General features: G+C 40.3%; 1 protein-coding gene across 1 annotated transcript in view; it reads right to left on the bottom strand.

The window, feature by feature from the left end:
- The window catches only part of AGBL1 (AGBL carboxypeptidase 1), a 360,790-nt gene that overhangs the window by 244,427 nt on the left and 102,705 nt on the right, over positions 1–13,658 (bottom strand). Inside the window, exons 9-14 of the mRNA XM_014788670.2 lie at positions 11,244–11,360; positions 9,604–10,184; positions 7,995–8,078; positions 7,684–7,770; positions 4,932–5,080; positions 3,620–3,707 (exon numbers count right to left, since the gene is read on the bottom strand). Of these exons, the coding sequence (XP_014644156.2) occupies positions 3,620–3,707; positions 4,932–5,080; positions 7,684–7,770; positions 7,995–8,078; positions 9,604–10,184; positions 11,244–11,360 (1,106 nt within the window). The remainder of the gene's footprint in view (positions 1–3,619; positions 3,708–4,931; positions 5,081–7,683; positions 7,771–7,994; positions 8,079–9,603; positions 10,185–11,243; positions 11,361–13,658) is intronic.

The following is a 13,658-nucleotide window of genomic DNA, read 5'->3' as shown; positions in this document are numbered from 1 at the left end:
TCTTCATGAGTGAGCTGTTCCATCTCCTCTCACGAGCCAAGATAAATGTCAGAAGAGATCAGCCGTTGTGTATTACATGGCCACTCTGAGCATGCAGCTTCCCTCCCTCTGCCCTTCAGCACCAAAATTACTTTACACCAGAGCTGGGAAAAATTCGAAAAGGTGTGAGGTGTGTACGTTAGAGAGAGAAGCAGACTACAGAGAAGTAAATAAAGCAGAAACTAAAACTGTCCTTGCTTACTTTTATGAGAGGATTGGAAAAACGAGTCTGCCCATTTATCTTCCTCCCTCACTTTTTATTTTCCGGCCTAGTGGTCTGCAAGGTGGGTGGGAGAGCGGGTTGGGACAGAGGAGAGGAGGGTCTTCAGGGGAAAGGCAAGATGATTGACTGAGCACAGGGAGAGCATATTAGAATTTCTCCTTAAATTTATTATGAGCTAGGTAATAAGAAGGAAATCAAGTTGTCTAAGGTTTAATATGGGGATCGACACCACGGCCCTTATGCAGTCCAAGTCAACCTAATGTGATGAATAATTATAAAACCAACTAGATTACAGTACAGCAATCTTATCTATTCTTCTCTGTTGTTTTCCAGGGCTTAAATATAAAAAATGCATCACATTTTACATCTATAGTTTCCATATGTCAGATAGTTAAGTATCGATTGCTACATAGGAGGCTTCCTGAGGGACGAGTGGAAATAGCTCACCACCTCCCTCATTCTTTTGCTTTTAGCTTCTGGCAAGGCATTTAAGTTTGCAGAAGCCTACTGTAGCAGATTTACAGATCATATTATTTAAATTAAACTAAACTTCGCAATATAGACTCTTCGCTTTTTTTTTTAATTCTGCATAGAAGCCATAGATTGATGATAATATTAAATTTCAAGCACAAGTGACTAAGAAAATGGAACCATGCACACGACCTACCTCCTGCTCCTAATACTAGCTGTTTGTCAGCAATTCTTATTTGTGTAAAAATAACCTAACTGGACCAGGGAAGTTAACACAAATTTTTCAAAATTATCCAAAAGACTATTTACAACTATATTTTTCATGGTAAACTCTAAGGATATAGAATGCCCTGAGTTATCAATAATACAAAATTTAACAATTAGGTAGACATTTAAAATTATTAGTTGTTTCATCTTTTTCTCATCATTTAAAATTCTTAACGTTTTATGTGTTTTCTAATGTACATAATATATAGTAATGTGCATATGATTAAACATAATATAGTGATGTACATATAATTGACTAAAAATAATTTATGAACAAATCTATATTAGAGGTACATGCATAAATATATCTTATCAAAATAGTTTGGAGATCACTTTCTAACTGATGATGATCAGACCCATAAAGCAGTCAGCCCACCTCCTTAACTGATCATCACTGCTGTCACTTTTTGAAGGAAATGAATATCCCATTCCTTCCAAGTGTCTCTTTTGATTTCACCTCCATATATATACTCAGGTACCATGGCTCATGGTTCTCTCCACCATGAGCACCCTGGCACCCCTTTAGAACATGGCACTAAATCTGGGAATTTAACAGCATAATAGAAAAAGAACTTCTGAGTTTCTGATGACATATTGGAGACAAAGAAATAAGGAGGTAAAGCTCTCCCAGATTAATACACCAGAGAGAATAAAGGCAGAATGAAACGACGAACTCTTCTAAAGCAGATCAACTCAAAGACTGTGATGGGTGAAAAGGGAGAAATATATTGTGTAATCTAAGGCACTCTACAATAGGGAGAGGTGTTCTGATTTGTGTTTGAATAGAGATACACATATCTACCCTGTTGTGAGATCACATTATTGGAAATTTGTTAACATAATGTGGTGAATAATTGTAAAACAAACTACATTACAATGTAACAATCTTATCCATTCATCTCTGTTGTATTCATGACTGGAATATGAAAAATGAATTACATTACACACTCATGGTTTTCATATTACCCCTCTGTTGCTCTTTAATCACATAACAATTGTCTTGTTAATGAATCTAAGAGCTATTAACATTAACATTGGCTTTCCTTAGGCCACGGCTATGCTTTTAGACATGTGGCTTCTTCTTCCTTTTCCTTTTGGCAGATGCTTAGTTCCCTTAAACCTGCTCCTTATTCTCCACTTCCAAGATGAGCAGCCTCCAGAGAGAGGAATATCCCATTGGGAAAGGATGCTAAACGTTATGTTTGCCCAATCTCTTACTAAGCTCCAGATGCAAGCCGGCTGCAAGCTGGGTCTTTCACGTTTACTTAGGGTTACTAATTCCGGAGGACACTAAAAGTTATTCTTGACATGCCAAGGTCCAACTTTAGGTTTTCATTATATTTTCCTGCTGATGTGGCTTCTATCACCTTGAGATGATTTTAGTCTAAATCTCTTTGGACCATAAAAAGATCCTGAGAGTCTCAAAGACAGGGAAGCCAGAGAGTAATAGCCATATAGGTAAATGGAAAACCAACAGAAATGTAATCTTTTCTTACTGTCCTAAAGAATACAATGAAATTACTATCCAAGTCCATATCCTAATACATCAAAGATTGAAGACTGCCAACTCTTTTACTACAAATTGTTATTCAGCCTGGCCCTGTGTTTTGTAGACTATTGTTATCTCTATGGTGATTTTTGCCTTTGTGTCTGATAGAGCAACAAGATTTTTGACCTTTTCTATCTATCAATGCTCTTGTCCTCACAGTCTCAAAAGCCAAGAGGCATAATAGTATATTTTCTCTTTCTTTTTGATATTGATAACAATCCTAGACTCAAGAATGTCTGATGATAGTTTTTAAGGGGACTCTTGTAATCTCAGAAACAGATAAGACTTATTTTATCCAAGAAAATAAATCCTAGCCTATCAGTTTTTATAAGAAACTAGCAATGAGCTAATAATGAACCACATAGTTTCTATCTCTCCTAACAATTCCTATCCTTTTTTTCTTATGAATTTGAATTTTATTTTCCATCAAAAGAAAATGCACACATAAGCAATTTATGGATCTCGAATCCATTTCTTTTATCAAAAGATATGGATAATTTAAATTTCATTACAACTTTACAGGATAAACTGATGAAACTGGCTACTGATCAAGAGTTGAAGATCAATTTTGAAAACCCTTCCCTTTTATTCTTTCCAGAAAATCATCTTGCCATATAGGAACAGTTGCTTAAGTATATTTGTCATATATTCACTCTCATCTACTTTGGAAAACTGAAGCTAGGGATGGATAGGAATAGGCCAGAACATCTCAGACTTGTTGTTCACTGGAACCAATGGGAAGAGGTTTAGAACTGGCTTGATGCACTAATCACAGGTTGAGTCTGTGTGACTTCTAATATCCAACAACAAGGTCTGAAGGTTTTAATGTGTTTAAATGTGGATAGATGATTTTTCAGAAAAATCAAAAAATATTTCTTGGAATTTACTGTGGGTCCCATTTAATGTGCTTATGCCTCTGAAGGGCAGGGCATTTGCCGTTGGAACAGAATGACAACAAGTATAGCAGACAAGCACAGATTGCTAAGGTTTATAAGATCAACATGGAAAAGCAGGAAATGGAGAGAGAATGAAAGATCAGAGAAAAGGAAGCTAACAACACTCTAACTTACTTGTAATAACAGATTTCGTGGCCCATCCGTATCCAGGTGGGTCTGCCAAGAAGAGCCTCCTTCACAGAATACAGAGTTGGCTGCATCCCTACACAAAATAAAGGCAGGACTTAATCCATGAGGGAGAGAGAAAGGGAAGGAGAGTTGTGGTAGGCTGAATAATGGCCCCCAAAGATATCCAGGTTTTAATTCCTGGGGCCTGTGAATGTTTACCTTTTAGATCAAAAGAGATTTTGTAGATGCGATTAAGTTAAGGATCTTGAGATGAGGAGATTATCCTGGTGGGCCCTAAATGCGCTTCAAATGTTCTTATAAAGGGAGACAGAAGGAGGTTTGATCACAGAGGAGAAACAATGCGACTGAAGCAGAGGGAGATTTGAAGATGCTTTGGCTTTGAAGATGGAAGAAGGGGTCATAAGCCAAGGAATGCAAGGAATATAGCTCTAAAAGCTGGAAGAGGAAAGGAAACTCTAGAATCTCCAGAAGGAGCATGGTCTTGCCAACACCTTGACTTATCCCAGTGAAGCTGATTTTGGACTTGTGGACCTCAGAACTGTAAGAGAATAAATTTGTCCTGTTTTAAGCCACCAAGTTTGTGACAATTAGTTACAGCAGCCACACAAAGTGAATACAAAAGTCAAGGTTCATATTTTCTCTTTCTACACCCGCAGGAGTCTATTTAGTCAGTACAAAATAAAGGCAATATCATGTGCTTGGACCTAGAGATCTAGAAATAACTTACTCCTTACACAAAGCCACCCATTAAATTGGTATATGAGCCAGCAAGAGCACGCAGAATTTCCCATTCCTAAAAACATTCAAAATAAATATGGGCTACTTGTCAGTCTTTGTCCCTTGAATGTCTCCTCCAAAATGGCCACAGATATTCAGGAGAATTTAAACTTTCTCCAGAGTTTCTTAGAACGTAAATCAGTGTTGTCCAATTGGATTTTGCTGTTCTTCTGTCAATACATTTGCCACTGTGGATTTAGGAGATGGAGAGAAGGAATAAATGAGAGGGCTCACCGACCACATGAAGTTCAAGGTGGGGTAGAGGAATCAGGAAGTAGCAGAATGTCATGTGTGGCATTAACATTCCACGGCACAGTAAGGATTTCCAGCCTCCCCTTCCACAGAAGCAGTTTCCCATAGGTTGGTCACCTTCCTGCCACTCCTGGCAACCAAAACATGTCAGCCCAACCTCAAGCCCTTGAGGAACCCAAGCAGGGCTTCTGGTAATAATCCAAACACTCACAAAGTAACATCATTCCTAGTGTCATCCAGAAAGTCTCCATTCCTCAGGAGCTCATACCGTAATTAAACTGGCTGTTGGGCTTCTCACAGTTGATGATGTTGAAGCGGTAAGGGACAGCAGCCCTCATACCGCTCACCTGGAAGTAAAACCACTGCTGGTGCTGGGTGTGGTTCACATCAGCATTGACCAACAAGTCGTACTCAAACCTGCAAAGTCAGAAGTAAGATTGGAGAGTTAAAGTTTTTAAGGTCACTTCCAACACTGAGAATCTACACATCTCTGGTCCTGGATGACAGATCTAAGACCCAGGATCTCAGGTGGCTGGTAAGTTATAGTTGTCATCCTTATCTGACAAAATTAGACACTGGCTTTGGAAATTCAGAGGATGGGGGGAGCAGGTTTTTGGTATTAGAAGAGTCAGTTACACAACTGTAGCAGATCTTTTTATAAAATTGTAATGAATTTTGTATCCAGCTAAAAAAATGCAAGTGCGCTATATCCTAGAGAAAATTCGATCACATCTGATTGGATATACCAGTACTATTTGATGCTAGAGACTACTTTTGAGCCTCAGTTTCCTCATGGAAAACGGAAATAGTGTCTAAACTTGCAGTGCTGTTTATAGAGATTAAGTAGTATAATATATGTAAATCCCCAGCAAAGTGACAAACATGAATTAGGCTAGCAATGCAGGAGTTGTGTTTTGTTTTCTCCCTTTTTAATTGATTTAACTTACATGCAGTAAAGAGCACAAGTCTTAAGTGTACAACTGAATGAATTTAGACAAATTCATTGGATACACCTGTTTGACAATTATCTAAATCAATATATAGGACATTTGCAGAACCCCAGGAGGTTCTCATGTCCCCGCCCAGTCACTATGTCTCCAAAAGTAATGACTTTTTGGAGCTTTAGCAACAGAATCAGCAATGCAGTTTTGAAACATCATCAGGATATTCCATTTTCAAAAATATTATTGTCCCATGTCCTTGGCATGTTCTTTGAGATGCTCTTCTAGAAAAGGTAATGGTTTTGCCCTCATCCATTCATACTCTCCCATTCTGGACCCATGATAAATGGCATTCTACAATGAGATTTGTGGAAAGGTAGAGCTTTGTATAAGACATATCAGAGCAGAGTAGAGCTAACTGGTGGAGTCCCACCCCTCACACTTTCACTATAAGCATCGCACTCTAACCATTGAGCTCATCATATAACGAACGAACCATAACCCACTTAGTGGTACTCACAAGGACAATTCTGGAAAGCCTATGACCCCCACTCATAATGTCTGCTATGCCCACAATGCTCTGTCCAAAAAGTGATCATAAAAATTCTTTGCCTATAAGTAGGTTTGTTTTCTGTCATTTGGTGTCACCTTGACCACAACCAATTGGTTTAGGATTCCACACTCTGGCCAAAGGCAGATACATGGAGAAAGAGACCCGAGCAAGGCCAGCAGATTTGGCACTTCCTGGACTGATCACTGTCCCACTGAGAGACTCCTAATTAGGTCTTCTCTCCTGGATGCTTTGAACATGAGATATGGACAGAAGGAATAATAAAAGCAAGAGCCATGAGAAGTAGAAGCTGAGCTGGCAAACAAGAAAGAGAAGAAGGCTGAGAAGGAATCTTCACCTGACTACCTTTCCCTTCTCCAGCACAAATAGTTCAATTTCTACTGGTTTTATATGTTGGGCTTCCTTGAAATATTCCCTGTACAAAAAAAAGGATGTCCACTCATCTCCCCCCCAAAACAAAAACTTCAGAAATGACTCCTCAAGTAGATACAAAACCAATCTGAGCTTTACTAAGTTCTGAGCTCTAGCCATGGTGAATATGCAATGTTGAGTAAGAGCTAATGTTGACTGAGCACTTACCATGTGCTAGGGACTATTCTAAGGGCTTTAGGTGTGTTACCTTACTCTCATAAAATCCCTATGACATGGCTGCTTTGACTGTCCCCATTGCGTGGGTGAGGAAATAAAGGCATGGAGGGGGTTAGGTAACTTGCTCAAAGTCCCCTGGTTGGAAAGAGGTGAAGTCTGATTCCAAAGTCTGTGAGCACCACACCATTAACTATTCTAAACTGTTGATTTCAGAAGTACACCCATACAAGATGGATTATATATCTTGCTTTTAGGTATGTTATAATAAAAAGAATTCTAACATAGCAAGAACAGCAGTCTCTTCTGTCACTGGAAATTTTTGTTTTATTTCCCTCGTTTTAGTTTGTGCAGCCCTAGACTTTCTTTGCCTGTGAAATCCTTTTCTATTAATAAGAGCTCATTGATAGATTCTGGCAGAGAGGAATGGCACTGAGCATTCCCTTGAATGAAGGATGGCTCACCTCTCTATGGGGACCCCAAGGTTTTTACCACCTAAATACATAGCTATGGGAGCAACAGACACGAGAAGGTACAGGAATAAGGGACCCTGCCAGATCAACAGAACCAGCCCTGGCATCAACAGAAGTATAAACGGCCCAGTCAAAGTGCTCTCACACACAATTATGGACCCATTATTTGGAACATAGGCATATTCATAACATTTCATCTCTAGTCTCCACCTTGCTACGACATCAGCAAGTGAGTCCCCTAGTGGTATGCTGGTCCATGTTTAACAAGTGATTCTGTAAGAGAAAAACCTTCATTTGTAGTGTTTGCCAGTTTTCATCATATAAACATTCCCACCATGGCTGATTTCAAGCTACCAATGTGATGCCACTGAAAAGAGAATAGGGAAGAGACGGTCACCACCTGCTCTCTTGAACTGCCAGGAGCTACCCATTGTGGCTTTCCTTACTTACTCACGCACTTGGATGGCTTTGCGAAGATTTCCTGATTCAAACTTGGAGAAGAACCGTAAACAATTGGAAGCAGTGTCTTGCAAAAGCCTGTAATGAAATAAGAAACATGTGAACATATGAGTTATGGCTATTCTTGGGCACAGTTTGACATTTCTTAGAGATAAGCTTTCTCTTATAGATCTTTAACCCGAATTTTCATCATGCTGATTTTTGGAGTAGGGCTGGATTGATAACATAAAACACTCTTATTCTCCCATCATTAACAGAATATTCCATACCTCCCCCTTCCACTGATGCTCAAGACCACCTACCAAGGCTCATCTAAACTGAAGACGACTTTATTTATAACATCACTTGGCTGGATGAGCCTCCGGACATCCTCAAATATCTTGATCCTGGAAAGGAAAATTGGAAATATTTTAAGAGTTGGCCCTCACTCCTTCCCCCACTCATCCTATGGTCATATGGGAAGGGCCTTGAGAGTCATCAAAGAAATATGAAAGAAAAGTTTAATAATGCCCCAACTTTGAGCTGAAAGGGTACAAAAAGTGTGGCCCTCCTTCCTTCTCTTCTTTATCAATAAATAAAACTACACTGAGCAGTAGGCATGTAGGAATCAGTGATGTAGATTTTCATTAAAGAATTCTTGGCTCGAAGGAGAATTTTGTTAACAGCATTGAAGCTAAGGGACTTTGGAAGTTTCTGGTTGTGTGAATAAGAGGGTCCTTTGCACTGAGACAGTTTTGAGGGAGACATTAGGATTATTGACTGTTAGCATCCTTGAGATCTGGGAGGATCCAATAAGTCTTTGAACTCTTATGTCATTCACATTCCTTGGGCTCTGTCTGTTCTAGAAGACTAAGGTCAATCTTCTGTCTGAGAAACAGCAATATCTGGGAGATTTAAGTAAAAGGGAGGAAGTAAGCCCAAGGGATCTTTCAGATTCTCTCCTTGAATTTCCAATCCAGGGGTGGGGTGGGAGAAGAGGGAGGGAGAGGTAGACAAGAGGCCTGGACTCAGGGGGAACATGTTCTGTCCAAGGGAAAGCTGCTGCTGGGCCAGCCCCTGTGGGGTGTCTCTCAGGAATTTGAACATGGTAGATAGCGTGCAGGGCGTGAGGTCAGAGATGTCAGCCAGAAGCACAACTGGGAATGGCTCTTGGGATCCATCATCAATGTGCTGATGAAATGCAAAACAAGTTAAGGAAACTTTCTGGAATGCACACTCACTCCACTGACTTAGTGAATGCATATTCAATTTTTTTTTTTCAGGGAAAATAATTTTTTCGTTAGCTTTAGTAATTTTCATTTTAATCTCACTATGCTGAGCCAAAGGCACAGCTCCCTTTCCTGCATTCTGGGAATAATCCATCACCCAATGTTTCTTCCCTGGGGAATGCATGTTTTCCATCCAATCCTCAGTGATGCAGCAAAACTATTCTCCTAGCCAAGCCAGGTTCTTTAAGGCTGGGACTGTGGGATGGAGGTACACCACCTCCTCTAATTAACAGGAGATGAGATACCAATTTGCAGTGAATAAGAAAAGAGATCCCAAATAATCCACACTTGTCTTTTCTGAGAACTTTCCTTTGAGAAGTGATCCCCGTATTTAGAGAAACTGGATTATATTTCCCTGTCATAGTAGTTTGCAATGGATATGGGGTAAGGGGTTGCATTAGAATCATCCGAGGAATTCTTTTTTGGGAAACACATCCTTGCCACTACCCTACAATGGTTCTGAAATGTCCTAATAGGGAAGCAAGCTTGTGTGCTTGGCAAAAGTTGACCAAAGGGCTTCAACATGTCCCTGCCTGATGCTCACTTTCCTACAGAGAGCAGAACTATCTGTACAAACCATTCCACCTATAAATGTATTAAAGAAGAGAAAAAAATATAAGTTCCAAATCAGTAGCACCATCACCTTTGGATTCCACATTTGCGTTCCAACATGGACTGGGCAGAGGGAGGTGGAGAGTGTCCCCAGAGATCAGGAAATGCCATCATCTTGAAGCCAGCCACAGATCTGGTTCTTCTCGCTTTGGCCAAGTAAAGACAGGGATCATGGAAGGGGACATGCTGGGGATGCGTCTGCAGAAGCTTATCTATCACTTCCACAGTATCTCTAGGCCTAGTGGAATTGGAAAAGGAGGCATTCATCCTTGGGTGGGAAATCACATCTATTTCCCAAGCATCCTCTTTGAGGAAAGCCTGAATGTCAGGGATTTCATTTCCAGAAGAATCTATTCCAAGACCATTGGACTGTGCATTTCGGTATGGGTTCATTCCAGGGCCTTTTTTGGAGGCTAGATGCACAGAGGACCTCCCCATCTTAACCATGCTCAGAAGGGAAGACTGGACTGTGTCTTCTCTTTCTCGCCCCCACGAGCTTTGGTCCTTATTCAAGGAATGCCTCTTCGGGAAGGCAGCAGTCGGAATGTGGTGGTGATTGGCATACTGAGTGTCTTCAAAGTTCAAATCATCTCCAGGTTTGGACTCCAGCTCCTTCAGGTTTAAAGGGGAAAAGCACAGTCAGTGTTTCCTTCCAGGTATAGAATACAATTTGATCCCTGTCCTCACTTTCCTGGCACAGAGCTAAGCATAAATCCTGTGAATTGGAAAGCTTTTTCCAAGGTCAGCCAGGGTCTGACTTTAAGAGTCAGAAATAAATGGCAGAATCGTAGAAACTCATGTTTGGAAGGGGTTTGGGTGGGTCTAGTAAAATTCTATACAGTACACGAATACCTTCTGCAACACCACCAGTATTTACAGTCTGGTTGAACAACCTCATTCATAGGGACTTCATTGCACCCCAAGGTGGTGCCTATCACTGCAGACCAAGGCAGGGCCTTTCACTTGAGAATCATTCTGACTATTTAAAAAAAAAAAAAAAGTCTTCCTTACACTGAATTGAAATTTCCATCCCTGAAAATTTACATACTGATCCCCTTTTGCTTTCTGGAGTAAAATAGAATATATTAACTCCCTTTTACATGTGACTTAGCTTGTACCTTTAGAGGTGGCCAAATTCATGATTTATTAAGCGTCATAATAATGGAGATCAAAAAGCAAGTGTAAAATCTTGGTGGCAGCAGCAGTAGCAGCAGCAACTAGCCACCAGATTAACGTCACCAGGTGTAAGGTTCTCCATTTGTTTCTACTAACACAGAAACTCTGGAATCAGTCTGGCCACCATCAGAAAGCCATCTAGTACAACTTTCGCATTTTGACAAGGGAACAATTAAATCATCAGGCATTTTTACTTGCTTTTCTGGCGTGTGGGGTAGGGCACCTTGCCCCCCAGACAATAGAGAGCAATGTGTACTTTCATCCAACTTCCATCCTAGGTGTCAGGTGTCAGACTGTGGGACCCTTGCATGCATCCTAGCTCAGCTACCTTCTTCACATTTTTGCTTAGTCTTCCGCTTCTCTCAGAAAGATCCTAGAAGCAGATTGCTAATGAGCAGCAATGCTTTCCATCTGGACACCTCTGTTTGGCCTCCCAGGTTCTGCCAAAACCCCATTATGCATCACCAAGGAGCAGAACCACGGCATATGTCCCACCTCAAAGCTACAGGAGAGCTCAAGACACATCGCCTCATACTGCATCAGTTCCTCTTCAGGCCGGTCAGGACCAGGTTTGGAACTCAGCTTGTTCACATCTGCTTCCAAGTCATCATCCTACAATGCGATATTCAAAAAATATTACAATCAAGAAAGCCACCCTGAGAAGCATCGAGACAAGCTACATATGTGATTCCTCAGAATCCTAGGACATGGTTCCCTTGCCTCCAAATTACAGTGCTGGCCTATACAAAGGATAATTTAATAGGTTGGGTTATATTTTTAAAATAAAAAGAAAGAAGATATACAACTTTTCTCAGCATTTATGTCAGTATTTATCAGCCCTCATCATAAATAAATAATAATTTATATAAAATGAGATGAGCTATGTAAACAATAAAGCACGATATAAAAGAAATTTTTTTATCTCATCACCACTCTCATCAACATAATCATATTGTCAGACCTATTCACCTATTGACCTTTGCTGTTAGGTCCTTCACTTTTCTGAAAAATGCTTAATGAGCACCTACTATGAGCAGATACTCCTGTAGGTACTGAAGACTCAGTGATAGGGGAACAGACAAAGGTCCATGTGCCCATGGAATTTGCCTTCTAGTGAGAGAAGGAAGACAGTAAATAAGAAAGTAAACAAGTGAATAAGGTAATTTCCAACAGTGATAAATGCCATGGAAATAATGAAAGGGGGTGAAGTGATTGTGACTGAGACTGGGGTATGGTAAGCTATTTAGATGGGGTGATCTGAGAAGCCCCGCTGAAAACGTAACATTTTAACCAGACCTAAATGACAGTAAGAGCTGACTATGCAAAGACTTTGGAAAGGAGTTACTAGCAGAAGGAACTGGTTAAATTTGCTGACAGAAAGAAGGTGTCTGAAGCATAGAGAATAAGAGGAAGATTTGAGAAGCAGGTATTATGCAGAGCCTTACGAGCTCTGGGGAGGAGTTTGCAGCCTCCTATTAGACCTTTATCCCGTTGTTCATTTAAAAGCCTCCTAAGTTACCACCAGTCTTTTCTTCATTGGGCTAAATAATCCCAGACCCTTTGTTTTTTCTTCTAGATCATTTCATAATAGTTGAACAGTGATAGTGACCCTCTTCCAAACACTTTTGTATTTTCCAAAAGTTGTAGAATCTTACAGAGAAAACAGTACAGTCTCTTCATCTTTCCATGTCTCTCCTAGATCAAGTTTCCCTAATAAAATAGGGGAGAAAAATCTACCCTATGTTTTAGGAGTGTATTTGATTAGTTAAGGAAAAATCTAGCAGTCCTGAAGACCTGGATTATTCTTCCCTAAATCAAATAAATGTGCAAAATAAATGTTTATATTCTGATCCAGGGAAAAAAGAAAATGCAATAGTCCATTCATCTTCCACAATTTTCCTCCAAACTTCAACTTAAAAGAAAAACAGATCCCATGAGGTTTATTTAGTGATATTTTCAGATACAGTGCACACCAGGCCCAAACTCCTTAGCCTGGTATTAGAGATCCCAACACTCTTGTCCTTTCCAGCTTCATCTCTCAGTTCCTCCTTGCCTCCACCATCTTGACCACAGCTTCAGCCATGCCCCAGGGTGGTGCCAATGGAAACACAACCTGGCAGGCATCGGGAAGCCGCTCCCCACCAGCTAGTAAAGTTGGTGTGTCTGGAGTAAGCAGTGTCATATAACCCATGAGCTTCAGCCTAACTCATTGTCCACATGGCTAGGTGACCTACTTAGCCTTAGAGCATAGGTTGGCAAATTATGGCTCACTGCCTGTTTTTGTAAATAAAGTTTTATTGGAACACAGCCACACCCATTCATTTATGTATTATCTATAATTGCTTTCTCAGTACAACAGCAAAGTAGAGTAGTTGTAACAGAGACCATCTCTGGTCCTCAAAGCTTTGAATCTTGGTCTGTGAATCTCCAGGCACTCAGGCAGGTTCTCACTTCCTTCTGTAGTCTTATAAATATCATTTATATTTATTTAGGGATGGACCTGCTTCTATGTCCTCACAGCAACCCAGACAAGCTTCATCATCTAGGATTCGGTACCTAATCCAGACAGTGTTTTGTGGCCCTTCCTCTCCAGTTGGACCCTTCCAATATTGACTTTTCCCAGGCTTAGACCTGAGTTTACCACCTTTTGAAGGTGGTGATTTGAACTCTGGTAGGGACAATCCTCACATTCACTAGATGTGAACTCTTTGAAGATGAAAACTGTCTTATTTGCTTTTGTATCACATTACCATCCCTAAGAATTTAGCATGCTGCCTCACGCATAGATCATATCCAAGAAAGTATCTAAAAGAAAGAAAAAAAGGAAGGAAAGAAGGGAGGAAAGGAAGGGAGAGCTTGAATTCACTCTGTTTATCCTCCTCTTCTTCAGAGTTTGTCCAAATCTAATAC

This window comes from Ceratotherium simum, chromosome 3, assembly GCF_057802395.1.
Source record: "Ceratotherium simum simum isolate JZ-2026a chromosome 3, ASM5780239v1, whole genome shotgun sequence".
Taxonomy (NCBI): Eukaryota; Metazoa; Chordata; class Mammalia; order Perissodactyla; family Rhinocerotidae; genus Ceratotherium; species Ceratotherium simum.
This window is presented reverse-complemented; position numbering and strand designations above follow the sequence as displayed.